Genomic DNA, 26,653 nt, shown 5'->3' on the forward strand with positions numbered 1-26,653 from the left:
CATCCCACACTCTACCTGCCCTCCCCGCCCCCACCAGTACCTCTGCTTTCCCAAGGTGCACCTCCCTTCAGTGTTTTCAGCCATTTTTTTGGCACCATTGCTCACAAGGACTTGGGGTGTGAGGAGGCACCAGACACAGCCTGCCTGCCTGCTCCTCCTGCAGTGCCAGGACAAAGCAGAGGTTCAGAAAACAGATCTGTTTCCCAAGGCACTCTTTTACCCGTCGAGACAGGCATTGAGGTACTAAGGCAATGGGCATGAAATGGGTGGATGGACAGTGGGTTCACAAGAGCAGTGTGGATTCCCCTTCCGGAGTGTACGTACAGCTGCTACAGTTGCTCCCAAGACAGTTCCCTGCATCCCTCTCTTCTTCTTTTCACACCTCTGGCCTCTGAAACCATGATTCTGCACCTAGGAACAGCAGCTACATGCAGTATGACCCAACTGCTTAAAGAGGGCTGATGTTGTAACTAGCAAATGATCTCACAGATGATCAAAAGCAGCAGAGTTGAAGTCCAAGGTCACGTACCAACAGCTAGATGATGTTTGTCTCATTGTTCGCTTCCTTCCTTCCTCTCCCTGTCTCACTTTTTTTGCTCTTTCTCCATTTATTTCTCTCAATCTCTCTCCCCACCCCCCCCTTCTCTCCCTCTCCCTCTCCCTCTCCTTCTCCCTCCTCCCCTCCTCTCTTGCTTTTTCTCTTTCACTCTCTGTCCTTCTCCTTTCCTGCCATTGGCGAGGAATGCACTTTTTGGTCAAGGCAATGTTTCTAGGTCCTGAGTGTATGTCTTGGAAGTGCTTGGAGAACAGCAATGATGAACGTTATTATGACAAATTATTGACAAGAAGTGTCTGATATTAATAAGGTTTTTCCCAAGATCAGTTACCTTTGCATCAGCACTTACCAGGTCACAAGCAGTCTGACTCCAGAAATAGAGTGTCCATGCAAAATGACTCCTGTCCTCCAGCTAAGGCAGCAAATCACAAAGTGAGTAGAAATTAGTTTTCCTTACTCCTCCCATTAATATTCCGCTCTGATTCCAAGAAGCCTCCAGTCATGCTTTCCGGGATGGCCAGTAGCAAGGCCACGTCAGCCCCGTGCAATGTGTGGGACTTCTCCCCATTTCTTACACGTGCAGTTTGAATTAGGTAATCGGACCAAGACGTTGTCATTTAAGGAACCTGCAGCATTACCTTTCATCAGTTGAGCACTTGGGAACAAATTTTCAAGCCATAATTTCTTACAGGTGAGAGATGAGCCCTAACATTTTCAAGTGCTTCAAGTGCATTGTGATTCTTCCACAGTCAGGCCAGGTTGTTCGTTTTGGATGGTCATTGTAATATTGTCCAAGGGGAACAGGGAATTTGGGCATCAAAATATGGTCCCCAAAGTTGTTGTGGCATTTGCTAGTCAGTCAGCAGGTTTAAAAAGGTACCCATGGAGCTAGAAACACTTCACCACACTTTTACTGAGCCACAGCTGCAATACACTGACTTCGGAATTAAGCTTTTGCCTTTGGTATCATTTGTTTGTTCATTCATTTAAAGAAATATGTGCCTTAGTACAAACAAAGTCCTTTTGCTTCCTTTCAACGTGTGGAAACAAAGGTTTTGTCCGGGAAGAAAGAATCCCACCTACTTCTTGGGAGCATGCTGTGGGAATGGAGAGAGGAGAGGGGTGGTTTCCCTTCTTTGGTGCCCAGATATCGCTGGCATTGATGCAGCTTTCACAGCTTCACAGATAGAGATGCTGTCTCTCAAGAGCATCACTTACAGTGACACAGGAGTCAACACAGGGTGTCATCTTTTCCTTAAATATATTTAGCTGCTGCCTAGCAAACTACTTCCATATTTAGTTATAACGTGGGTGGATTTCTTGGGTGTAAACCTCAGTGTGCTTCGGAGAAGGAGGACCTCCTAATCCTGAATGCTGTTGCTGCAAACACGCTGACTGCTGTGGTCAGTGCAAAAGGCTTCCTTCCTGCCGTCTCCTCCACACTTCCCCTCCAACAACTCCAGCGCCCTTCCCCAGCAACTTCACAGCCCCTTGAAGCTCCCTAGCAATGCAGAGCTGGTCAGGAACCTTGAGGGAGCCATAAGTGTCCCTGCAGTCAAAGAGAGCCAAGTCTCTTTTACCGTTCCTGACACCTGCTTGTAGAATCTGCCCTTAGCAGCTACGCCATGCACCAGGGTCCAGTGCTGCCAGAAGGGCTGTTCCATATTTTAAGAACTGCTTCTTGCCTTGCAGGAAACAGGCTGTCACTTGCCTAGGACTTCAGACCAGCACACGTTGTGTAGGTGACTTGTTTCTTCTCTGTCCATCCAGGATGCAGTTAGCATCTACATTCCAACTCATCCATTGCCGGAAGAGTCAAACAGGTAGGACACAGTCTGGCGTTATCATCTATGTTTTTTTCCTCCACAAAGTGCTAGATTTTGTGATTTCTTTAAAGCTGTAGTGTTCCCAGAATTATTCCCACCGGAAGCTTTATCTTACATGATCAAACTTTTTCCTTTAGCTTTTCGTATTCACACATAACTCCACATTATTCCTTGGCACAAAAGCTTATTATAGTCTTATATTAATATTTCGTTACCGGAAAACACTATACAGTAGGGCAGCAGTTCCTAGCTTGTTCTGGGCCTCTACATGTTACATTGGTTGGGGCTTATCCCATAGTGAGTCCTCTTGCTCACGGTTACTCTACCAGCCTGTTCATCAATGTCCATTTCATTTACAACAGCAGCATCCTGTCTTGATATTGGCTATTCTGTCTAACAGAGAAAGTAAGGAACTGCAATGTCTTCTTATGCAAATACATTATTTGTTTTGCTTTAGCACTGATTGTTATTAACTTCTTCCATAAAAAAATCTCTGCCTGATGTTTAATTTTGCTCAATAAAACCCCACTCTCTAGAGTTTGTGGCCTTTACCTGCCTTGTTCAAAGGAGGCAGCACCTCAGTCCTTGCGTAAGTTCCTCCATGAGGACTCAGAGACACCCAGATGCCTTTGGGGCTCCAGATTTTTATTTTTTTTTGTTATGGGGCAACTGGCCTCTAAAGCCAGCTTGCCAAAGTGAGAATGGGACTAGCAAAGAGACCCTCTGTGTACAGCACCCGTTTAGAAAGAGGACTCCCCAAGGCAGAAACATTTTTGCTGTGCCAGGACAGTCAAGGTACTCGTCCTGCCTTTGTCCTGATCCTCTCCTCTTGCCAGTTTGGGAATTAAATTAGTGTTACTCCCTACCCAGTAATGTAATAGGACACATTGGAGAAATACTGGAGATGGGCTAAATAAAGCTCTACCGCTATCCAGGGGTTAAAGTGAAATAAAATGTTTCATTTGAACATGCCCCAAACTTATCTAACTGCACAATTGAATTGGAACAACCAAAAGCACTGCTTCTGCTGTGTATGCAAAGGAATCTATGTTCTTTATTCTCTAGACATTAACATGGTTACAAAGACTCATTGCAGAAGAAAGCGACTGAGAGGTTCACATTTTGTGCAGCCCTCAGGTCACTTTGCTGCCTCATCACATCCTCACTCTTCCTCCCCTATCTTCTTGCTGTGAAACTCCCGGCTCTTTACTCGGAGCTTGTTGACCTGCGACTCTGCAATGTCGGCCCGCTCCTCGGCTTCCTCCAGCTCGTGCTGGATCTTGCGGAATTTGGAGAGGTTGACATTGGACAGCTCCTCCTGTGTGGGAAGAGGGAGTCGGTGGTGAGGATTCAGGAACTTCTCAGCCAGTGGATGTGGCCCCTGGGTTTGTTTAGTCTGACGTCCTGTATAAAACAGGCTGCAGAATTTCCCTCAGTTCATCACTGACTGCTGCAGGGTGCCCAGAACTCAGCAAGGCCTCATGACACGACAGTAAACGGTGTGGCCAAGACTGTTGTGTCTTGGGAGATTCTTTCATGCCCCTTTCCTGCTATTCATACTCATCTCAATGAGCGTGCTGCCCCAATGGAAGGTGGCTCCTGCCCATTCTTCGAGCAATACTTACAGCCTCCTCAGCTTGTCTCTTGTAGGATTTCACCTTCATTTGCAGCTTGTCCACCAGATCCTGCAGCCTGAGAATATTCTTACGGTCTTCCTCAGACTAGAGTGGTTGGCAAGCAGGAAAGAGAATGAATTGTTGGTTCTGCATCATGTGAGGTTAACAGTTCCCCTCGGGGATGGTGTGCACAAAATCTGACTTGCTGTGAGAAAACTCTGTCAGCCCAAGGTGGCCTCCTGCCTTACCTGGTAGGTCAGCTCCTTCACCCTCCTCTCGTACTTGCGCACGCCCTTCACGGCTTCAGCGCTGCGCTTCTGCTCAGCATCAACCTCCCCTTCCAGCTCCCGCACCTGCAATGAGCACCCCATCTTTGGAGCTTCCCTGGTGGCTACTTACGTGACGTGCTCACTCATGCACAAATAAAAGCCCTACGCACTCTGGCCTCCAGCTTCTGGATTTGCTTCTTGCCTCCCTTCAGGGCCAACTGCTCGGCTTCATCCAGACGAAGCTGCAGGTCCTTCACCGTCTGGTCCAGGTTCTTCTTCATCCTCTCCAGGTGGGCGCTGGTGTCCTGCTCCTTCTTCAGCTCTTCTGCCATCATGGCTGCCTGATGAGAGCAAGGGATCAAAGCCATTTGGGGGCTGGAGACATTCTGGGTGAGAATATATCCATCACTAGCAGTGAAAGGAGCCCCCAGCTCACATCTGTGATGGCCTTCTTGGCCTTCTCTTCAGCATTGCGGGCTTCCTGGATCGTGTCCTCCATTTCACCCTGAATTTGGGCAATGTCTGTTTCCAGCTTCTTCTTGGTGTTGATCAAGCTGGTGTTCTGTTGAACAACAAAAAATACTGTCCAGTTAGTTCCAAAACAGAACACTTATCTTAGAAATTTACTGTTTAAATTTAAACTTATCATCTCTATGTCTAATATTAGCATCCTCCTTCAAATGGTGCATCCTGTCAGGTCATACACAGCTAGAGAGCGTAGAGGTCTTAAAATCTTAAGCAGCACTTCTGACTCCTGTTAATGCAATCCTACTCATTTAGCTATAATCCAATTCTTTGTACGAGCCTTTTTATTACAAGAGATGATTTAAGAGCTTACAAGGATGAAAAACCTGGAAAGGGAAAAATAAAATGGCTCGTGAGATTTTGAATCTCATGAATCTAACCTGAGTGTGGAGGAGCTGAACTCTCTCACTTGCATCCATCAGTTCCTGCTCAGCCACTTTCCTCGACCGCTCCGTCTGCTCCAGGGCTGCCCGTAGCTCCTCTATTTCAGCCTGCAACAGGTTTGCTCTGCGCTCCACCATGGCCACCTGCTCCTTCAGGTCCTCCTGTGTCCTGAGAGCATCGTCCAAGTGTATCTGGGTATCCTTTAAGAGAGAAAAGAGAAATTATAAGGTGGCACAGCACTGTTGCACAATGGCAATTCCCACCAGTCTAATAATCATTATGTCAGTATAATACATATATATTTATAGATATTATTATATCTATATTATATTATTGTATTTATATGCAGAATTATTATGTCGGTATATGCACAGTATCTAAGAATGTGAGCAGAGGAGATCGATACATGGTATTGCACACTGTCCCAGGCTGAGTGACAGCCCTGCCTAAATTTAAGGCTGCGCCAGGGGAAGGTAAGCCTGAATTAAAACTCCAGCTGACTGACAAAAGTAGCTTGCAAGGTGAAGGAAACTGGACCTTTGTCCCTGCTTGGGGCAGGAGAAAGAACCTTCCCCCATCCTCTGAAGTGCCACTACATAACAGACACGATACTCTGGGCCTGAAAAATGAAGAGCACATGAGTAACTGACAGGACCCAGGAGAAGTCAACCATGTCAAGTTGATCCAACCACCCACTCACATTAGAACCAGTGCCACCAGAAAAGCACATAAGGTATTAGCAATGAGAGATTCCTTACTGAGAGGCACCAAAACACCCATTTACCATCCAGACAATTTCTCTAGAGAAGTTTGATGCCTACAAACAGCTTGCATTCATGGTGTCAGAGAGGCTGCCAAGCCTGGTGAACTCTTCAGATTATCATCCGCTCCTAGTATTCCGTGTAGGCTTTAATGATATTGCAACAAGGCAACTTATAACCATCAAAAGAGACTCTATGTCCCTCGGAGCAATGATAAAAGGATCTGGAGCACAGGTGGTGTTCTCCTCTATCCTCCCAGTCAGGGGGAGGGGTTCAGGAAGGAGGAGACAAATTGAACAGGTGAACGCCTGGCTGTCTAGCTGGTGCCAAATTCAAGGCTTTGGCTTCTATGATTATGGATCTACCTTTGAGAAGCTCGGTCTGTTGGGAGCAGATGGGATTCACCTGACCAAGTGGGGCAAGAGGGTCTTCACCAACAAGCTGGCCAGGGCTTTAAACTAGACTTAACAGGGGAAGAGAATGGAGTTTTGAGTAACAGAGGAGAGCCAGGGGCTGCTGATATATTAGGAAGCCACAAGGAAACATCTGTGAAATGCTCCAAAAGAATTAGAGTTTGTTCCTCTAAAAAGGTGATATGGTCGATAGCCCATCTGAAGTGTCTCTATACCAATGCACGTAGCATGGGTAACGAACAGGAGGAGTTGGAAACCACTGTCCACCTAGAAAGCTGTGATCTAATCGCTGACACTGAAACTCGGTGGGATGAATCACACGACTGGAGTGCTGCAATCAATGGCCATAAACTGTCCAGAAGGCACAGGCAAGGAAGGAGAGGCGGGCAGGTTGCCCTCTATGTAAAAAATGGATTGATTGCACAGAGCCGTCTTTGAAAAACAGTGATGAGCCAGGTTGAGAGCTTATGAGTAAAAATTAGAGGCCAAGCCAACAAAGGAAACCTCGTGGCTGGCGTTTACTGCAGGCCACCTGACCAAGGGGAGCCTGTTGACGAAGTGGTATTACTTCAACTATGGGAATCATCACGCTCGCAGGCTCTGATCCTGCTGGGGGACATCAATCACCCTGACATCTGCTGGAAAAGCAGCACAGCAAGCCGTAAGCAGTCCAGGAGACTCCTGGAGTGCATCAAGGATAGCATCTTCATCCAGAGGATAGACAGCCCAACCGGAGGAGAAGCGTTACTGTACCTGTTGCTTACCAACACAAATGAACTAATTAGAGATGTCAAAACTGATGGCAGCCTGGGCTGCAGTGATCGTGCCCTGGTGGTATTCACAATTGTGAGGGATATGGGCCAGATGAAGAGTAAGGTCAAGACCCTGAATTTTAGGAGAGCGGACTTTCAGTTGTTTGAGGAATTACTGGGTGAGACCCCCTGGGAAACTGCCCTCAGGGATAAAGGAGCACAAAAGAGTTGGCAGCTCTTTGAGAACATTTTTCTTAGAGTGCAAGAGCTCTCGATTCCCATGTGTAAGCAATCAGGCAAGGAAGGCAGGAGAACAGCATGGCTGAGTAAGGACCTCCTGGTCAAACTAAAGTGTAAGAAGGAAATGCCTAGGCAGTGGAACCAAAGACATGTATCCTGAGAGTACAGGGATGCTGCCCGGATGTGTGGGGGTAGGATCAGGAAAGCTAAGGCACAGTTGGAGCTGTATTCCTGTTGTATTAAGCTTTGGTGTGGCCTCACCTTGAGTATTGTGTGCAGTTCTGGGTCTCACAATTTAGAAAGGATGTTAAGGGTCTTGAGTGCATCTAGAGGAGGCCAAGAAAGTTGGTGAAAGGGCTGGAAGGCATGTCCTCTGAGGAGCGGCAAAGGACACAGGGTTTGTCTAGTTTGGAGAGAAGAACGCTGAGGGGCGACCTCATTGCCCTCTACAGTTTCTTGAGGAGGGGAAGAGAAGAGGGAGGTGCTGATCTCTTGTCCCTGGTACCCAGTGACAGGATGCTGTGGATGCCCCATCGTTGGCAGTGTTCAAGGTCAGGTTGGATGGGGCTTTGAGCAGCCTGATCTACGAAGAGATGTCCTTGCCCCCGGGAGAGGGGCTGGACTGGATGATCCTTGAAGGTCCCCTTCAACCCAAACCATTCTATGATTCAACGATATTAGACAAGCTAGACACCTATGTGCACATCCTTAGCTTAACATACCTTGAGCACTGCCTGTGTATTTCTCAGGTTCTTTTGTGCCTCTGCAGCCACGCGGTTGGCATGGCTCAGCTGGATCTCCATTTCATTCAGGTCTCCCTCCATCTTCTTCTTCAGTCGCAGGGCTTCATTCCTGCTCCTGATCTCAGCGTCCAGGGTGCTCTGCATGGACTCCACAATTCTGAGGTGGTTTCTCTTCATCTGGTCGATCTCCTCATCTTTCTCGGCTATCTTCCTGTCAATCTCAGACTTCACCTGGTTGAGTTCAAGCTGGAGGCGCAGGATCTTCCCCTCCTCATGTTCTAGGGAGGCCTGGACAAGTGGACACAAACATCTATAATGTTGATAAAGCTACTGCTTGCTTCCTAGGTAATTACAGAATATTTCAGGAAATCTCAGCTGCCTGCACTCCCCAGCCAGAACAGGGCAGGACCAAACATTTTTTAGCCACATTTAGCCACATTGCTAATATTTTTAGTGCAGATACCAGTGATTATGGGCGTGTACCTCAGCTTCCTCCAGGGAGGCCTGGAGTTCAGATTTCTCCTGCTCAATCTGCTTCTTGACTTTCTCCAGCTCATGAATCGCCTTTCCTCCCTCAGCAATCTGCTCCGTGAGGTCGGCAATCTCCTCTGCAAGGAAGGGTGAAAAGTGGCACGGTGAGGCACAGAGCAGAATGGGGAAAGGCCCTGGTGCACCAAGGTAACTGGCCCAGACCCGTTTAGTGTGGCAGATAGACAAGCTTGTGAGAAAGCCCAGCCAGGAGCAGAGGGTCGGGGACTTACGCTGCAAGTTCTTGTTCTCACGCTTCAGGGTCTCCAGGTGGTCCAAGGACTCCTCATAGGCATTCTTCATCTTAAACAGCTCCGTGCTGAGAGACCGAGACTCCTTCTGGGAGGCTTCCAGCTCAGCCTGCGTTTCCTCATACTTCTGCTTCCATTCTGCCAGGATCTGAAGAGAAACAGGACCTCAGTGTGGATGAGGAGGGAATGCCCTGCCCAGGAACCCCAGGCCCGGAGCCCAAAAGACCTTGTCAAAGTTCTTCTGCTTCTTATCCAGAGCTGCGCAGGCAGCATTCGCTCGCTCCACATCAATCATCAGGTCCTCCACTTCATTCTGCAGCCTCTGCTTTGTCTTTTCCAGAGAAGCACATTTGGCATTCACAGCTTCAACGTGTTCCTCTGCATCCTGCAGGCGCTGTGCCAGCTTCTTCCTGGGAGGCGGTAAGCACAGCTCATGGTTTGAGAGCAAAGGGGAGGGTGTGGTGTGTGGCTGATGGGCCTTTCACAACACGACGTTTTACCCATTCATTGAGTATGTATCCCACGCACAGGCAGGGGAGAGGGGGAAGACCCTCTCCCAGCCAGTCATTTTGTTTTCCCAGTTCTGATTCCCAGCCTTGAACAACCACTGTGCCTTCTGTCTCTACTGTCCACAGGTGAAAACATTCTCTCGGTCAGGGGAATATTTTCCTCTACATTTCCTAAACCACACCCTTTGGAGGATATACTTTACATCAGCCCTTACCCTGCCACAAAGCACAGCTTTAACTTTTTATGACAATATCGCAGTTGTGTCTTCAAATTTCCCTTGTTAGTCTACCCCTTTTTTTGTCTTCCCCACTTTCCCCGCCTACTTGGCCTCCTCCAGCTCCTCCGTGCGCTGAATAGCGTCCGTCTCGTATTTGGTTCTCCACTGGGCCACTTCGCTGTTGGCCTTGGACAGGGCACGCTGCAGCTCCCCCTTGGCTTCCTGCTCCTCCTCATATTGTTCCCGGAGCAAGTCACAGTCGTGGCGAGCAGACTGCAAGGCGTGCGCCAGGGCATTCTTGGCCTTGGTAGAGAGTGAGATTGGGACAAGGAATGGTAATATCCTGGGAAATCTCTTGCAATGAATTAATTTAACACAGTGAACATGACTGCTGGGAGGTTGTACATGCTTTCAGTGAAGGACAGTTGTAACTCGGGAGGACAAAATCCACTAATTACACTCCCTGCAGAAATGAGTTTTTTCCCAGTATGCCTGTTCCCACTAGGCAGTTGAAGTTAAGGCTGTTTTCAGTGGCCAGCTGTAGAAAAAGTCATCACCTTTATCTCTTCCTCTAGGTGCCTCTTGAGTTCCTCAATCTGTTGGGTAAAAGCCTGCTTGCCTCTTGACAGCTGAGAAATCAGAGCATCTTTCTCCTCCACCTGGCGTGAATATTCACCTAAGAAGCGCACAGAAAGGAAATATTTTTGTTGTCATTCATGACCCAAACAAACTGGTTTAGGACGCTCTCCCCTTCAGTAGCACAGAGGAGGCTCTGTCACCTGATTCTGTCTGCAGACGAGCTCTTTGAGCATTGAGGTCATTGATCATGCGCTGATGCTCTTCTTCTTTTGTCTTAATCTCACTCAGCTGGTCTTCCAGTGTGCGGCACATTTTCTCCAGATTAGCCTGTGAAAATCACAGAGGATGAAAGATTAGTGTCTGGATGCCTCCTTATTCTGAGCACCACGATCCTCACCAGAAAAATGTCAACAGACATGCAAGCTATACACTGCTCATTGGTGTTGGAAGGTTAGAAATACAGTTCCATACAGAGACAGAGAGGTATATTTTAATATGACCATATTTTAAAAAGATATGCTTATTTTCAAGTTGTTTTCAGTATGTTTTTCCATACCTTGGCTTTGGAGACAGATTCCATGTTACTGGCCAAGTCGTCAATCTCCATCTTCAGCTCACTCTTCTCCTTCTCCAGCTTCTGCTTCACTCGTTGCAGGTTGTCGATCTGCTCCCCAAGCTCAGCTGTGCTGTCCGTGTGCTTCTTCCGCAGGGCGGCAGCTGTGGCTTCGTGCTGCAGCGTGGCCTCTTCGAGGTCACGGCGCATCTTCTGAAATTCTGCCTCACGCTTCTTGTTCATATCGATCTGAGCTGCAGTAGCCCCTCCTGCTTCTTCCAGGCGCTCGCTGATCTCCTCTAGCTCCCTTGAGAGGTCAGCACGATGCTTCTCTGCTTTTGCCCGAGAGGCACGTTCAGCCTCAATTTCCTCCTCCAGTTCCTCAGTACGAGCCTGGGGAACATTAGGGGACCCTTCACACCCATGCCCTCCTCCTACCTGACCTGAGACTGGGTGAGAGAGGGGAAGGAACAAAGACTTGCCTGCAGCTCCTTGATCTTCTTCTGTAATTGCATGCCCAGGGCTTGCTCATCCTCAATTTTGCTCTGGATCTGGCTGATTTCAAAGTCTTTCCTTTGGGCAAAGCAAACCATGTCAGAGCTCAAAGAAAAAAGACAGGTGCACCAGCACAGCACTCAGGTGCCCCACAGCCCCACTTACTTCTTCAGCTTCTCATCCAGCTGCTGCTTATCATTTTCCAAATCCATTATGCTGTCGTGGGCCAGCTTCAGGTCTCCTTCGAGTTTCCTCTTAGCTCTCTCAAGGTCCATGCGCAGTTTCTTCTCTTGCTCCAGGGACCCTTCCAGCTAAGCAGAACAAGACCATCAGTGCTCCGTCAGCCAGGTTTAACTCCATACCTGTCCTGTTCTTCTGGAAACCGTGCTTACATCGTCCACTTGCTGCTCCAGCTTGGTCTTAGCTTTGGTCAGCGTATTGACTTTGTCCTCTTCTGCCTGCAGGTCATCCAGTGCCTGCTGATGGGCCTCTTGGAGGGCTTTCTTCTCTTTTGTCAGCTTGGCAATGGTCTCGTCCAGGGCTGCCATCTCCTCTGTAAGGTTTTTCACCTACAAATGTGAGCAAGTGTCAAAATTTGGTTCACTGGCGTGGTGACATTTTCACTTTGCATTGTTTTGCCAAGTCTTTCATTTATCCTTTGGATGCTCAGACAAGGCCCATCTCAAAATTTTCCAAAGCCAAGGTGTCTTACGATAGCAGGCTCTAACTCTGAGAGTCAGTGATGTCTTGGCCCTTTATGTGACTCCCCATGTGTGTACCTTGTTTTCTGTGGCATGTTTTTCCTTCTCAACCTTGGCTAGTGTTAATTCAAGGTCATCAATGTCTTTCTTCAGCTCTGAACATTCATCCTCCAGTTTTCTCTTCTTGGCTGTCAGCTCAGCATTAATTTCTTCCTCATCCTCAGCCCTCTCAGTCACCTCCTTTACTTTGGCTTCCAGCTGGATTTTGGTTTTGATGAGCTGGTCACATCTTTCCTCAGCATCAGCTAGAGCATCAGCTTCCTGGTGGGAAAATACAGGAAAGCTTATTTAATGCTGAAGGAACAGGTGTGCATCAGTAAGACCTTTTTTGGGATTACTTTTTTGGGAAAAGGTTCCTGCGCAATTACATTAAAAATTACAAATTTAGAATATGTTTTTAATCAGGTTTATTTTTTTCTGACCTTTTTCGTCATCAGATACTGCGTCTAGCTCCATTACGTTTTACCTTGCTTATTTCAGGTATGTCGGTGGGTTACTTGGATTTAATCGATGTTTTCCTTTTCTCGTTTGGAAAGTGATTGTATTTTATAACGTGCCATATTCAAATTTATGTGGGAGTATTGAGAAAGGTAAATAATTCTACCACTGAGGAAATATTTGAAGCTCCCATTCATGATTTATACCCAGCCGATGCAGTCAGGGGAGGCTAGAACAAGATTCATCTTTCCCTGAAATGGACACTTCAACTCAAGGGTATTGCCTAAATGTTGCCTGAGTTTCTGAGAGGCCAAATGGCATTGTAGACAAGCGTACAAGGCTGGCACTTGTGTTGTAGGATGTAACGGGCATCTGCATCTTCTGGGAGCAGTAGCTACAGGAGCTCAGGGGAGGTATGCCATAAGAAATGGCGCTAGACTCTCCATTTTGACCACTGAATTAAGGCAGAGTAGCTGGTCAATTGAATCACTGTCCCTACTCCACTAACTACACTGCAGTGACTATAACGAGGCTTTATGTCATGAACTCACATGGAGACATGTACATGTAGGCATTAAGACTAAAAAGTCATTCTTTAGCTTAACCTCCACTTTGTAATAGTGAGACTGAGTGGGGAAAGAATGTGGCCTGAATTTTACCTCTAGTTACATGGTATTCAGCTTAAAATATTTTGTGAGGCAGTTTAGTGTGCAGTGTGAGAGTTCTGTAGTATGAGAGAAGAGTTAGATCTTATTTACTCATTTCCCCTATTAAAAAAAAAAAAAAAAAAAAAAAAAGTAGAATAACGTTACTCACAGCCTGCACTTGGAGCTGCAGATCGTTTTTCTCCTGCACCAGTTTCACCATTTTCTCCTCCAGCTCCTTCCTCTTTGCCTCAGACTTTGCAAGCTCTTCTTTGGTTTTCTCAAACTCTTCCTTCATGTTGGCCATCTCCTTCTCAGATTCTGCACTCTTCAGCAAGGGCTTGATCTTGAAGAACAGCTTCATCCAGGGCCAGTGCTTGACATTCATGAATGCACGAACATTATACTGGATGCAAAAGATGGACTCCCTGAAGCATAATTAAAATGTACATTGAATATTTTCAGTACGACAAGTGCCAACACTTTCCCCCAAGTACAGTGACTTTGAGGATGAGGAATGCCTACCTCCTCTCCACCATTCTCCGGTACTCCACTCTCATCAGGAAGCCCCTGCACCTGGCCTGTGTGCGGGTGATGAGCTGTGCCAGCTTCTCATCCCTCATCTCCTCCAGGAGTCCCAGCAGCCCAGCTTTGAAGAACACCTTGCGAAAGGGAATGTTGCAGCACATCACTGTCACGTAGAGCAAAGCACAGACATGCAGTGAGTGAGTCAAGGAGGGTTTGTACCTTGGTGTGGCCAAATTTGTACTGGGTGTGGTCCACATCGATTGACCCAAGAAGCTTCTCAGAAGCCTTCTTGCTATCAATGAACTGTCCCTCTGGGATAGCGCTGGCATTAAGCACCTTGTATCTGTGGAATGAGAGGAAATATGAATGAAGGCAATCTCAGGTCATAAGTCAACACTGTTCATTGAGACTAACCACAGTCTTTGCAGCAGAATGAGGCTGAGGAAGTTGGAATTTCATCCCTTGTTTAGAGACACAGTTACAATGAAGTCCCAATCTGATAACAAAATTAAGGAAACTTTTACTGTCTTCAGGTGATCAGTCATAGATGAAAAGAGGACACTGACCTCCAGCCATTTCAGTCCGATGCCTTTTTCACTTAAACTATGCTGTAGAAAGTTGCTAGAGAGGAACATTGCCACTTTGTGTATGGGAAGAAAGCATCTTCCCCTGAAACTTGCAGCTGATACAATGGCCAAAGCACTCTATCTGAGTTTGTAATTTTTGTCTGAGAATGTGTTGTACCCACATCCCAATCTGCATTTTTTAATCTTGTAAGCATTGGCTTGCGTAGCTCTATTGCGCTTCCATATTCAGAGACACTGGCAAAGTTTGGCTGTTTGATGAACAGCAGTCAGTGAGGACGCCTGACTTATCTCTTCATTTCATAGCTCTTACCTTTGTTTGAAGTCAGCATAGAGGACTCTGCTGGGGAAACCTTTCCTGCAAATTCTGATGCCTTCCAGCACGCCGTTACACCGCAGCTGGTGAAGTACCAGTTCATGCTCCATGGCACCTAGCAATTCAGAGCATAAATGAATACCACAGTCTCCAGCGCAGACAGGCATGGCTGTATCAGAGGAAGTTCTCTTTCTGCTTGAGAATCTTACCAGGTGTTTTTGTTTCATTTGGGATGATGCAACGCACAAAATGGGGGTGAGTGCTCCGTAGATTGGTCATCAGCTTGTTTAGGTTCTCCTGTGGGATCATGCGTAGCAGCTTAGTTAAAAAAAATTTACTTCTGTATATTCTGTATGTAGATGCCAAGGAACTATTAGAATGAAGCTTAGGAGGAATAAGCTTTCAAATTCAAAATTAAATTTAAAAAAATCTTCTATATGCTTAAGTATTCTCATTAAAAGAAATTTTAAAATTCTGCACCTTAGTGTGGAGGAAATAAAAGACTACTCTATAAAAATTTTAACAACAGCCTGTATAGGATTTATATTTATATTACATCCCAGATTCTGAAAAATGTTTTTCAGAAAGAATCTAAGTGAACTTTTAAAAGAAATTCAGGGGGTCAGCTGAAGACTGCTTGAAACAAATCCCAAATGTGAATAGATAATTACTAGGAAAAGACAGTGAATAACTTCTGCTCACTTCATACTTATTATTCTTTCATCATAAAACCAAGGTCATGAGAAGTACAGGAGTTTAGATAGCTTAGATTTGACACTATGTTCATGTCACTTGACAGATAATGACATTCAGACTTTACCCGGAAAAGAGCTGAGACTGTCTGGAAAGAAGAACCCTTCTTCTTGCCACCCTTCTTTCCACCACCAGCGCCACCACCACCAGCCTCTTCAAAAACAAAAAGAGTTTTTTAATATTACCTTTTTTGTTGCATCTTTACATATCATAAATGGTGGGAGAAAAGAGTTTTAGAAAACTAACCTGTTTCTGCTCCACCATAGGAGGCAAAGAGTAAAGCCAATGTCTTCACAGATGACTTCTGGTACAACCCAATGACAGTTTCATTCAAGGGATCCTTGTTCTTCTCCAGCCAGCCAGTGATGTTGTAGTCCACTGTGCCAGCATAGTGCACCAGGGAGAAGTGGGCCTCAGCCTTGCCTTTGGTAGGCTTGGGCTTCTGGAAGTTGCTGGACTTGCCCAGGTGCTGGTCATAGAGCTTGTTCTTGAAAGAGGTGTCAGTTGCCTTGGGGAACATGCACTCCTCTTCCAGGATGGAGAAGATGCCCATGGGCTAGAACACAGTACAATAAAGAGAGAATGCCTGTAGAATAATATGATCACGGCTTGGACTTAAAGGGAATACAGTAAAAGACAGGAAGCTGAGAAACAAACTAATACCCTTGCCATGACAAAAATTTCTTTCTAAAGAGTGAGTTTAAAAGATTCACCTGCTTGACTCACACTATGACACAGTGATTCAGGAATATTTTTTATACCAAAAAACGTGTTAAAAAATCAGGAGGAGAAAGATCATATTTAAAAATATCTTTTACAAATGCATCCATTGTATATATACTTCAGTTTTTATACTTTTAATCAACTCCCACAAGAAATCTCTTTCAGATTCTTGCACTGAGAGGTCAGGCACTGACTGTATTGGCCTGTATTTACTTTGCTATGAATCATCTAGAAGAAAATGTATTGTCCAGATAACTTTATTCCAGAACCTTAAGAGAATTTCTTTTACTTTGAGAGCTGCTCTGTGTTTTCTGAAAAAAATATCCTTTAATCAAGCAAGCAGAGATACCTTCCACCTATGGAAGGTGTATGAGGAATGACTTCCATAGTTATCTGTGGACTTTGTAATATCTCTAACGCATAATAAGCAATAGTACAGATCAAGAGATATTTCAACAACTAAAACTGAATGCATTAAACTAACTATGAAAGAGACCTTTTTTTAAAATAGCATTTAACCATTTTCAGTTTAAAATAATGAGTTCCTGAAAATACAAGACAGTTTGAATTAAAAATTCACCTTCTCAATGAGCTCAATGCAGGCAGCCAGGTCCATCCCAAAGTCAATGAATGTCCATTCAATTCCCTCCTTCTTGTACTCCTCCTGCTCCAGCACGAACATGTGGTGGTTGAAGAACTGTTGCAGTTTCTCATTGGTGAAGTTGATGCATAGCTGCTCCAGGCTGTTGAACTTCCCAGTGGAAAAAAATAACCAAACAACAACCACCCATTGTCAACATGCACAGTTCTTGATCATTCTCAACCCTTTATAAATCTCCCCAGTTAAAACACAACTGTATTATCAGGACTGCACCATAGCAGGACCTATATGCACCTCCCCAAAGAAATACCCACATAATGAAAACCGAAATTTTTCCAGAGCAGGTATTCCTAGTGAATCTTCTAAAATTCATAAAGTACTTTGGCATTTCTTTGTTCAGCAAAAAAGATGTATGCACTGGTCTCCAATTTTAAACACTTGATAGCTCTGATTAAACACTTATCTATTCATTCCTTGGTCCTTTAAACAATTTACACATCTTTAACCTATTATATGTTTGTCAGTGGGTCTCCAAATCCTAATTCTGCTCTAGAAACTCTTATATAAAAGTATTGTAGCTATGTTGGGTTTTTTTAATCATTAACATTAAGCTCAAACTGTTAAAATATTACAACATATAAAATTCTATTTGCTACTTCTATACAAACAACATAGTTCTGTTCTTGTATTGATGAAACTTCTGAGGATTTTGCTCTATGCTACAAAAGAAAATGAAGTACTTTTTTCCAGAAAATTGCAAATGACTGGCATGCTAAACCTTCAGAAGAATACTACTTGGAAGTCCTTTGATACAGTGATCTCCCCTTGCAAGAGCAGTCCTCAAACCTGGAATCCTTACATCAAAGATCTCGAAGCCAGCAATGTCCAGGACACCAATGAAGTACTGTCTGGGCTGCTTCGTATCCAGCTGTTGGTTGATGCGAACAACCATCCACAGGAACATCTTCTCATAGACAGCCTTTGCCAGAGCACCCACTGAATTGTTCACCTAAAATAAAGAAGAATGCAGCAGAAGAAAAACAATATTTGGAGCAAACAGTAAGTGATACAAACCAGAGGTTCCCAGTCACCAGCTGGTTTTTACCTGCTGCACAGTTTGACCCTTGGTCACATATTCATTCCCAACCTTGACTCGGGGGTAGCAGAGGGCCTTGAGCAGGTCTGCTGAGTTCAGACCCATCAAGTAGGCGGCCTTGTCAGCAACTAAGTAGAAGGACAAGGAGATAGAAGAATTAAGACTAACAAGACATGCAGCATTTTGAGTGATAAACCCTTTCCAGAGCAACTGCAATATTGAATGTCCTTGTGATCAAATTCTGCTTACTGGGTCTCAGAGGAAGCACGACAGTTATTAAAACAAAGATCACCTTTGTTTTGAAAGCTTTTCAGAGCAGTACTCCTAAATGCAATTTGTCTCTTTAAAAATCTTCACAGAAGCATTTAGAAACAATGTATTTATCAAAAATTCATCCTGAAAGCCGAAGTTCATCACTTCAGAGCTAATTGGTATCTATAAGTGAGGCAATAAAACACCAAAGTGTTAGCAGGTTGGCCACCTGAGTGTAATCCAAAACATACACTTAGGCACTTGGACTACCTGTATTTTTTTGGCAGCAGCTATAACCCTAAAGGGGAATGCATTCCAAAATTAGATGTAACAGTTAAGAAGTGCCCCTTTCTGGAGACATATTGTTATAGTCATAGCAGAAAGGCAGGCATAGTCATTTATTCAGGATCAAAACCTAAAAATTCAGTCCTGAAGCTGGCCATCTGAGAGCATTCTTTGGAAGAAGTACACAGGGCTTAGTATTTTAAACCATGTATGCATTACATAACATTGAAGTGATTAAGTAGTCGGCTGTGAAGTAGAAATCTAAGTCAGTTCTTCCCTAGCATAGTGTAACTATGCTTCACTTAGACTGATGTTCAGATAATAGTATTATGTAATCACAGTTATGGGTTTGAATCTCCAAAGGAGAAGAAAGAAATTGAAGGAAAGCTCCCTTTTACTTGGGAAAAAGTTTTAAATAACATGTGATTTATGAAGGAGAAGTTCTAATACCGAATGTAATGCCTACATTTTCTTTAAAAAGCAACCAGAAATATATTTTCTGAAAAATATTTCTCTTCTTAGTGGGTATTTAATATAAACACACTGATCAGGCTGTGCTATCTAGAACTGTGGTAGCCCAGAAGAGAATTATGGACACATATGCAATTTATACTTCAAATAAAGATTAGGTAGTAATTGAAAAAAGAGTATATTTTGGATGGCAGTTTCATACCTATATACTAGCTCACCTAAACACTTTTTTACACATTTCCACTGTTCTCTTTCTCCATCTTCCAAAGACTGAATTAGTATTGCTACTTCTATTTCTAACAGCTCAACCACAGACTGCTAATACCTTCTGTGCCATCTGGCTCTGCCTGTTCCTCTCGTTGTTTTTGCTTGAACTTCAGGTTGCCATAGTGCATGACAGCTCCTGTCAGCTTGTAAATGGCTGTTTTTTCATCAGCAGTGAAGCCCAGGATGTCAATGGCACTCTGCAATAAGAACAATAAAATAACAGCTTTGTCTGGGAGAGATGACAATAGGTACAACATTTTTAATTGTTACTTACATCTGTAGCCATCAGCTCCTCCTGGTCATTAATGCTGGCAACAGTGATCTCACCTTGACTCACAAAGTGGTAGTCATATGGGTTGGTGGTAATGAGGAGCATGTCTGAAAGTAAGAAAAGGGGACATGCAGGCTTAGTTTAGTCAAGCAACTGATAATGTGAGTTGATGTTCAGTAATATCCATCCAAGTTAGTCATTCTTCCTACCTATTAGCTCCGGCTTCTTGTTGGACATGATCTGATAAAATATGTGGTAGCTTCTTTCTGCTTTGAGCTGGAAAGTGACTCTGGACTTCTCCAGCAGATCTAGAGGAAAAACTTAATTAAAAACAAGAAGAAACAGCAAAAAAGAAAGTAGGGAGAAGATGGAAAGAAAAACAGGGAAGGCAGGATAGATGGTTGGGTGAAAAGGTATTGTATGGATAGATGGGTGAATGGATGGATTGTGAACAGTTCAGGAAAGTGTCTTACACGTTTCAATATCGGCAGAAGCTAGTTTTCCTGTGGCACCGAAGTGAATTCTAATGAATTTGCCCTTTGAAGAAATAAAAGTCTCTTAAGATTTACATCATAAGAATATATCTGAAATGAAATTTTGCCATTTACTCCACTGGGCACAAGATTTCTACTTAGAGACATTTTCTTAAGAATCAGCTATATCTCTACCATTGACATAAAGTAGTGTTTTACATTTTTGACCATGGAAATAAACAGTGGCACAGCTGTATATTTTATGGATGCTGAATGTACAAATGGGAAGGAATGGGTGGATTTTGTTAGCCAAACTCTTCTAACTATATCCTGCATACAGACAGCAGCCACCTTAATGATATGGAAATAGCCATTTAACTATTTCAGCTGCTTAAATCCGTCTTGTTATCAAAAAAGCCATTTCACTTTCAATTAATTAAATTTGACATTAAGCAAACAAATTCAAGTAGAAACTCTCTCTCCCCCCTTCTTGTTTCCTTCTCTCTTTCATTATTTCTCTCTCCTTCTTTCATTTTTCTTTTTCTTTATCTCTCTCTTTCTCTCTTCCTTTCCCATCTTTCCTAACCTCCCTCTCTATCTTCCTGGCATTCTGTCTGTCTGTCTTTTACCAAACAAACAGAAATATAAGTAAAAATGACCAAAACTATCATTTAACACTGCAATACATTATAGGAGAAAGAGCATGTGATCTGTTATTTTCATTTGCATCTCAGTGCAAAGCAGAACTCATTTTTTTCATAGAATCACTATTTTTGAAATCTGGAGAATTACCTTTAGGATAAGTAGTAAAGTCATGATAAGAAAATTCAGTCTTACTCTTGAAAAAACGATGGCTGAACAACAGAAAAGAATGACTGCCAGACACTCCTGTTTACTATTTTTCAGGAATCATTTGGTTAAGCAACTTACAAAGCGTGAGGAGTTGTCATTCCTCACGGTCTTGGCATTTCCAAAGGCCTCCAGCAGCGGGTTGGCGCTGATGATTTGATCCTCAAGCGTTCCCTGCAGGATGATAATTCTTGCTCGTTATCCTTTCCAAAAATCATGTCAGGAACAGAGAAAAGCATTCATTCCAGCCACTATCTATTAATTTGCCTGCATTTTGCCTGACTGCTCCTCTTTCTTCTTATCGCCGCTCGCTGCAATTGTTGCAAAGTACTGGATGACACGCTTTGTGTTCACAGTCTTCCCTGCACCAGATTCTCCACTGTCAAACCAAAGACAGAAGCAGAGAGCGTGTGGTCAGGCAGAAGGTCCCCTGGCACTGGGCAGCCCTGCAGACACCTGAGCAGGGAGTGTACATACGTGATCAGGATCGACTGGTTCTCGCGATCTGTGAAAGAAGCAGAAATACAGTACTTAAAACCCAATGAACAACACAGAAAGAATGAAACATAGTCAGGTAAGTTTAATGTTTTCAACTCCATGGTATCAGCTTGACTTAAAAAAACAACCAAACAAACGAACAAACTAAAAGACCTCCAGAACACCTCACTGAGTGCAGGGGTGTCTTTCATTTAAAATAGTAGAAACAATGGTGTGAAGAGAGTAAAACACACAATTGTATGTATGCATCAGAACCATGAAAGCTTTGGAACAGTCTCCTCATAGCACTGAGACAGAGTATCCCTTCAGAGAATTTCATGGTACAATCCCTCTGACACAGATATAGCCACTCACCAGTCAGCATGAACTGATAGGCATTGTCAGAGATGGAGAAGATGTGTGGAGGGGCCTCCTGGCGCTTCTTGCCTCGGTAGGCCAACACCACCTCCGGGTTGTACACCGGCAGCCACTTGTAGGGGTTGACAGTGACGCAGAAGAGACCCGAGTAGGTCTGCGAGGAAGGGAGACAGCACGTTGGCTTCCACTTAGCCTGGCAGAGCAGTTCCTCCTAGCAACCCGGAGGAAGACTGCTGCTGCTACTTACGTAGATCATCCAGGCTGCATAACGCTCTTTGAGGTTGTACAGCACAGCGGGTTCGTGGAGGTGGGTCATCATGGCCATGTCCTCAATTTTATCGTACTTGGGAGGGTTCATGGAGAAGATTTGATCTTCCTTCACGGTCAGGGTCTGTCAGAGCAAAGAAAGGTGCATGCATGTCAGCTGAGAGCCCAGAGTGGGAATTAAGTGCTGTTTGTAAATCTTGCATTTTACCCACCTCTCCACCTTCAGTCTTGACGGTGACCTTCCCCGATTCTTTGCTCTGGATTGTCCCTTTTACAAAGGATTCCTTAGGATGCACCACAAAGACAGATGTCTTGGCATCGAAAGGCTTGTTCTGGGCCTCAATTCTCTCCTTTTCTGACTTTCGGAGGTAAGGAGCCGCCTCCCCAAAGATGGCCATCTCAGAGTCTGATGACATGGCTGCACTTTATGAGGGGCTCGTCAGCAGAGAACACTGTGGAAGAGCAGATATGTTGCCCAAATATGTCAAAAAGTAAGCACTTGTTCATAGAAGAAAAGATGGGAAAAGAAATACACTATATTAATATTATTCATAACTTTTTTGAAAGTAATTATATATTTTTGCATTGGTGTGATTCAACATTTATGGAAAATGTGAAAATTATATTTTGGGAGATCGTTTGGCTTAGGGTCCACTGCACTGAAATCACATTTGAAATAATCCATAGTCACTTAGTAGTTCAAGTATTTAGGCGCTGTACTGTGGAGTTAAGAACCTCAAAAGTCTTTTCAGCTGCTTAGGCACTCTTTTAAAATTCACTTGAAATTATTATAATGCAGTTTCTTCCCAAGTGATACTAATTCAGAAAGCTCAGAAAGCTCATACACCACTGGAATGACACAGAGAAGTCGAGCATCTTAATGTGTCAGTTTCAGTCTCTAAAACATTTGCATCATTGTATTAAGGATACCATTATTTGCTAATGTTAGTGAGTTCTTGAATCCAGGCATAAATGGCTACAATGTCTGTCAAAAGAAGAGTAATGCTGTTCCAAAACACACTGACATAGCTCCATTTCTATTATTTTCTTTTGCTTTTTAAAAATTAGTATAATTTTAGAGGAAAACAAAGTTAAATACAAAGATTCAAAGCTCAACTCAGGAATTTAAAAAACAGGGAATTTTAAAGCCAGTATTAATTTCTCAAAAAAATTACTTTTTTGTTTTGTTTTGGTTTGGTTTTTTTCCCTAGAAAACAACAGCAAGCAGCTGAGGAAAACATTTATTTATTTCTATCCTGTATAGAGGTAGGTACCTAGTATTTATACAACCTTTAATATTGTGTGGTATTTGTACTAAGAGAGAGTAACATGATAATTCTTTATTTGTCCCTGCAGGAACAGGTGGTGGCTTACAGAGGAGGAGGGCTGCAGCTTCCATTTTTTTGTGAGGTAGAGAACAGGCAGAGCAGTAAGGGGAACAAATGACAGCTTTGCGTTTTACAGAGATGACAAGCAGAGCTTTGTTGCTCGTATTACAGCTCTTCCTACTCTTACTTCTTTAGTGTTTTTGTGACATATTTTGGACAAAATAACACATTAATTCACTTGCTCTGAGACAAAATATTGAATTTTGCACTTTTTCCTGCCGTGCTCATCTTGGTCCAGCTCTACTGCTGCGACAGCAAAGATGGGAAGCCAGCACAGCTCGCTCCCTGTTAGGTTAGTTAAGCAGAAGTGAAGAACTTCCACATGGAGATTTTCTGGTCTGCCATCAATGGTCAAGTCTTCAAACACAGCCACTTAAAGATTGGACCAGATGATCTTTTGAGGTGCCTTCTAACCTGGGCTGTTCTATGATTCTACAATTCACTTGAAAACCTTACCAGCCTTGGGCACCACCCTCCACCTTCTACTGTGACCACACTGGGTTTGAATATATAGTGTGAAACAGTGGCCATTCATTCAGCCGTACAAAAATCCCACCCAAAAGGATCTTTCTCTGCCCTCTAAGAATTAATAAATCAGGTTCTTACCTCTCGTGACACTAGATGGGTGGCTTGCAGGCTGGCAGCTGGTCAGTACTGTAAAACAGAAATGGCAACTCCCTACTTGCTGCTGCACAGAAATCCAGAGTGAAAATGTGCAGGTGCCTTGAAAGCAGATTTAAAATCTGAGCTGAGAAATTGAGTCCCCTCCTGGAAATGAGCACTGGAGGCAGCAGGAACGCTGTGGCACATAAGGGCACCATCCTCTTCCTGCAAGCCTGCAGACCCCATACACTTACCTTGAAGCTTTCCGTGGAGACAGGGCAGACTTGTCACAGGGACATTTTATACGATCTAGTCTGCAAGATGCTACAGATGCCTGCTCTTTCTTCGGTCAAAAAATTTTTGGCAAACCTTCTTTGGCAAAGCATTGTCTGGCAAACTGAACTAAGGGCATAATTGTCATTTGACATGACTAGATATAATTAGAAAATTTTGATGTCTTACTGACTATATGAATACATCTCCTATAAATAATTTGACAAGGGTGTTAAGGAGGGAATCTGGACTAGTCAAGGCACTTAGAGAACTTGGATGCAGGACTTATGGATTCTATTGCTGGCTTTCCCACCGACTCACTGTATGACCCAGGGTGGATTGCTTGGTATGTCTGTGCTGCAGTTATCCCAGCTGTACAATGGGGATGACAACATTTATCTTCCCCATGTGATGGTGTGAAGCTTATAAGAAATGCCTAAGAGCAATACATTAAGCAGGCCACTAAGAGGGAAATAAGTATTACTAAAAGTGTTTTGCGGTTATGTTGGTATAATTCTGAAAGTAAAGGAGTAATCTGGGTCCTTCAGTGTGATAGCACTGAAGCCGGAGTGTCACAGACATGGCAAGATGACTGGCCAAGAGACAAAGATTTGTTCACAGCAATAGGAGGCTGGCGTCTAGCTGAACTACTGGGTTGTAGCCTGAGAGATGTGAGGTCAATTCTGATGTATGAAGAGCATACATACACTCATGCACATGTACCCATCTCTACACTTGAAATAGTAAAAAAGTGGGAGATTCCCCAAGAAGTGTTGTTATAAGCCTGTGGATTAATTCGTGCTAAGGGAGATGTTGTATGGCATGCTGTGATTTCTGCTATGTGTGTCAGTGCATCTGAACAACAGATGCTCCTTTCTTTTCCTGATGATGTTTTAATTCATCAGAAAGTACCCATATTGGCAATTCAGGAAAGGATCTCAGTTCTTTCTTATGTCTTTTTTCCAAGTCTGACCTGTCAATCTGTACCATAAATAAAGCAAATTGCTGCGGTAAAGATTTGGGCCTGTAGAAATCTATGTCATTCGAATGTTCATACGTCTTTTCAACAAGGAGTGGTTACAGGTCATTATAACGTCTATGTATCAACCAAGTTTTTTCCATTCCTGCAGAAATTTCTGCTCCTGTAGAATTCCAGAGCCTTCCCACCATCCCACAGCTCAGCTCACACATCCAGAAGACAACCTAGATAAAGAGACTTGCAGTCCTCAGTTTATTCATTAATACACAGCACTTCTTTCCAATTCCTCTAACATAAACCAGTCTCAGCTAAAGCCTGTCTCCCATATGCATGCTCCCACTGTCAAATTCACCAGCTGGGAAAAAAGCAAAGACCCCTTCAGCCCTTTCCTACCCACAACTCCCAGTAACTAATATCTTGCACATTTACACATTCATACAGTTCCTGCAACAGAAGTTATCAACAAGTTGTTGCCTACATCAGAGCACTAGAGGTGGTAGACAGTCCTGATACTCTGAGAAAGGGGGATTTGCTGGTAGTTCTGAAGAGTGACTCATCTAGTTTTAGAGAAAGGGCACTGTTACTTGAGCTGCTTTAAATGCTGTCAGATCTAAACACTCTTCTCCTGGTCATTGGCATTTTGGTTATTGAAAGAGGTCAGGGACACAGGGAAAAGGTTAGAAAAATGATGCGTGGGATCCAAGGTAATATCCAGCATCAGGCACTACCATGTTTATGAAGAGCTTGCTCCAAGGAGGGCTCTGACATTGCAGCATCCACATTTTGAGTGGCTGGACCCCAATCTGGAATTCAAACCTGTTCCAAACTGAGGCACTGGGGTGCCATGTGGTGCCCAGAAGCCCAGTAGGTTATTGGTCCTGGCTGAGGAGGGGACAGGAGGGCCTTGGCAGGTCAAAGCATGGAGTCAAGAAGACCGTGGGAGGAGCAGGGATGGCTGAGACCTCTCCCAGGACATGAGTGCTGAGGGTTTTCTCCCATCACGTTAGGAAGGGAGCTCTGGTCTCCCATTCCCAGTGAAGCTGTAATATCTGAACTGTGAAGGCAGTATCCTCTGGCAGCAACAGGTTAAGTATTAAGTAGAATGATAGAATGGCTTGTGTTGGAAGGGGACCTTCAAAGATCATCTATTCCAACACCCCTGCTGTGGGCAAGGACAACTTTCACTAGATTAGGTTGCTCAAAGTCCCATCTAACCTGAACACTTCCAATGGTGGGGCATCTATAAGTTCTCTGGGAAACCTGTTCCAGTGTCTTACCACACTCATTGTGAAATATTTCTTCCTTATCTCTATTTGAAATCTACCCCTTCTCAGTTTAAAATCATGGCTTCTTGTCCTGTCACTACAGGCACTGATAAAATGTCTTTCTTATAAGGCCCCTTTAGGTATTGAAAGGCCTCAAGAAGGTCTTCTCTAACCTTTCTCATCTCCAGGCTGAACAACCCCAACTCTCTCAGCCTTTCTTCACAGAAGAGGTGTTCCAGCTCTCGGATCATTTTTGTGGCCCTCCTCTGGACCCGCTTTAACAGGTCCATGTCTTTCTTGTGCTGGGGACCCCAGAGCTGAAGGGAATACTGCAGGTGGGGTCTCACAAGAGCAGAATAGAGGGCGAGGATAACCTCCCTTGACCTGCCGGCCAGGCTTCTTTTGGTGCAGTCCAGGACCTGATTGGCTTTCTGGGCTGCAAACGCACATTGCTGGCTCATGTCAAATTTTTCATCCACCAGTATCACTGAGT

The 26,653-nt window shown here is 44.1% G+C and overlaps 1 protein-coding gene across 1 annotated transcript; it reads right to left on the reverse strand.

The window, feature by feature from the left end:
- Positions 1 to 3,416: 3,416 nt before the first annotated feature.
- On the reverse strand, positions 3,417 to 23,744 carry LOC115342341 (myosin heavy chain, skeletal muscle, adult-like). The gene is made up of 39 exons (XM_030016478.2): positions 23,647 to 23,744; positions 21,865 to 22,104; positions 21,633 to 21,776; positions 21,383 to 21,539; positions 21,008 to 21,035; positions 20,798 to 20,909; positions 20,612 to 20,704; positions 19,682 to 19,745; positions 19,418 to 19,516; positions 19,212 to 19,315; positions 18,996 to 19,134; positions 17,672 to 17,790; positions 17,426 to 17,575; positions 16,546 to 16,716; positions 15,489 to 15,798; positions 15,310 to 15,395; positions 14,699 to 14,786; positions 14,487 to 14,604; positions 13,809 to 13,932; positions 13,587 to 13,723; positions 13,234 to 13,489; positions 11,998 to 12,240; positions 11,611 to 11,787; positions 11,384 to 11,529; positions 11,206 to 11,296; positions 10,727 to 11,116; positions 10,371 to 10,497; positions 10,149 to 10,267; positions 9,698 to 9,894; positions 9,091 to 9,274; positions 8,847 to 9,012; positions 8,569 to 8,693; positions 8,065 to 8,373; positions 5,173 to 5,376; positions 4,704 to 4,829; positions 4,438 to 4,608; positions 4,247 to 4,351; positions 4,008 to 4,103; positions 3,417 to 3,700 (listed from the first exon to the last, which is right to left on the reverse strand). Exons 2-39 carry the CDS (start codon positions 22,066 to 22,068, stop codon positions 3,545 to 3,547), a joined length of 5,835 nt encoding a protein of 1,944 aa, XP_029872338.1. The 5' UTR covers positions 22,069 to 22,104; positions 23,647 to 23,744; the 3' UTR covers positions 3,417 to 3,544.
- Positions 23,745 to 26,653: the final 2,909 nt, after the last annotated feature.

Source organism: Aquila chrysaetos, chromosome 5 (genome assembly GCF_900496995.4).
Source record: "Aquila chrysaetos chrysaetos chromosome 5, bAquChr1.4, whole genome shotgun sequence".
Classification (NCBI taxonomy): Eukaryota; Metazoa; Chordata; class Aves; order Accipitriformes; family Accipitridae; genus Aquila; species Aquila chrysaetos.

Bases quoted from the DNA above. Each gene is read 5' to 3' on its own strand.
- LOC115342341 (XM_030016478.2), bottom strand. From the start codon at position 22,068: ATGTCATCAGACTCTGAGATGGCCATCTTTGGGGAGGCGGCTCCTTAC. The intron at 19,135-19,211 runs GTAAGTAACAAT...TTCTTATTGCAG, and splicing joins AGGAGCTGATGGCTACAGAT to AGTGCCATTGACATCCTGGG. The intron at 15,396-15,488 runs GTTAGTTTTCTA...TTGTTTTTGAAG, and splicing joins CTATGGTGGAGCAGAAACAG to AGGCTGGTGGTGGTGGCGCT.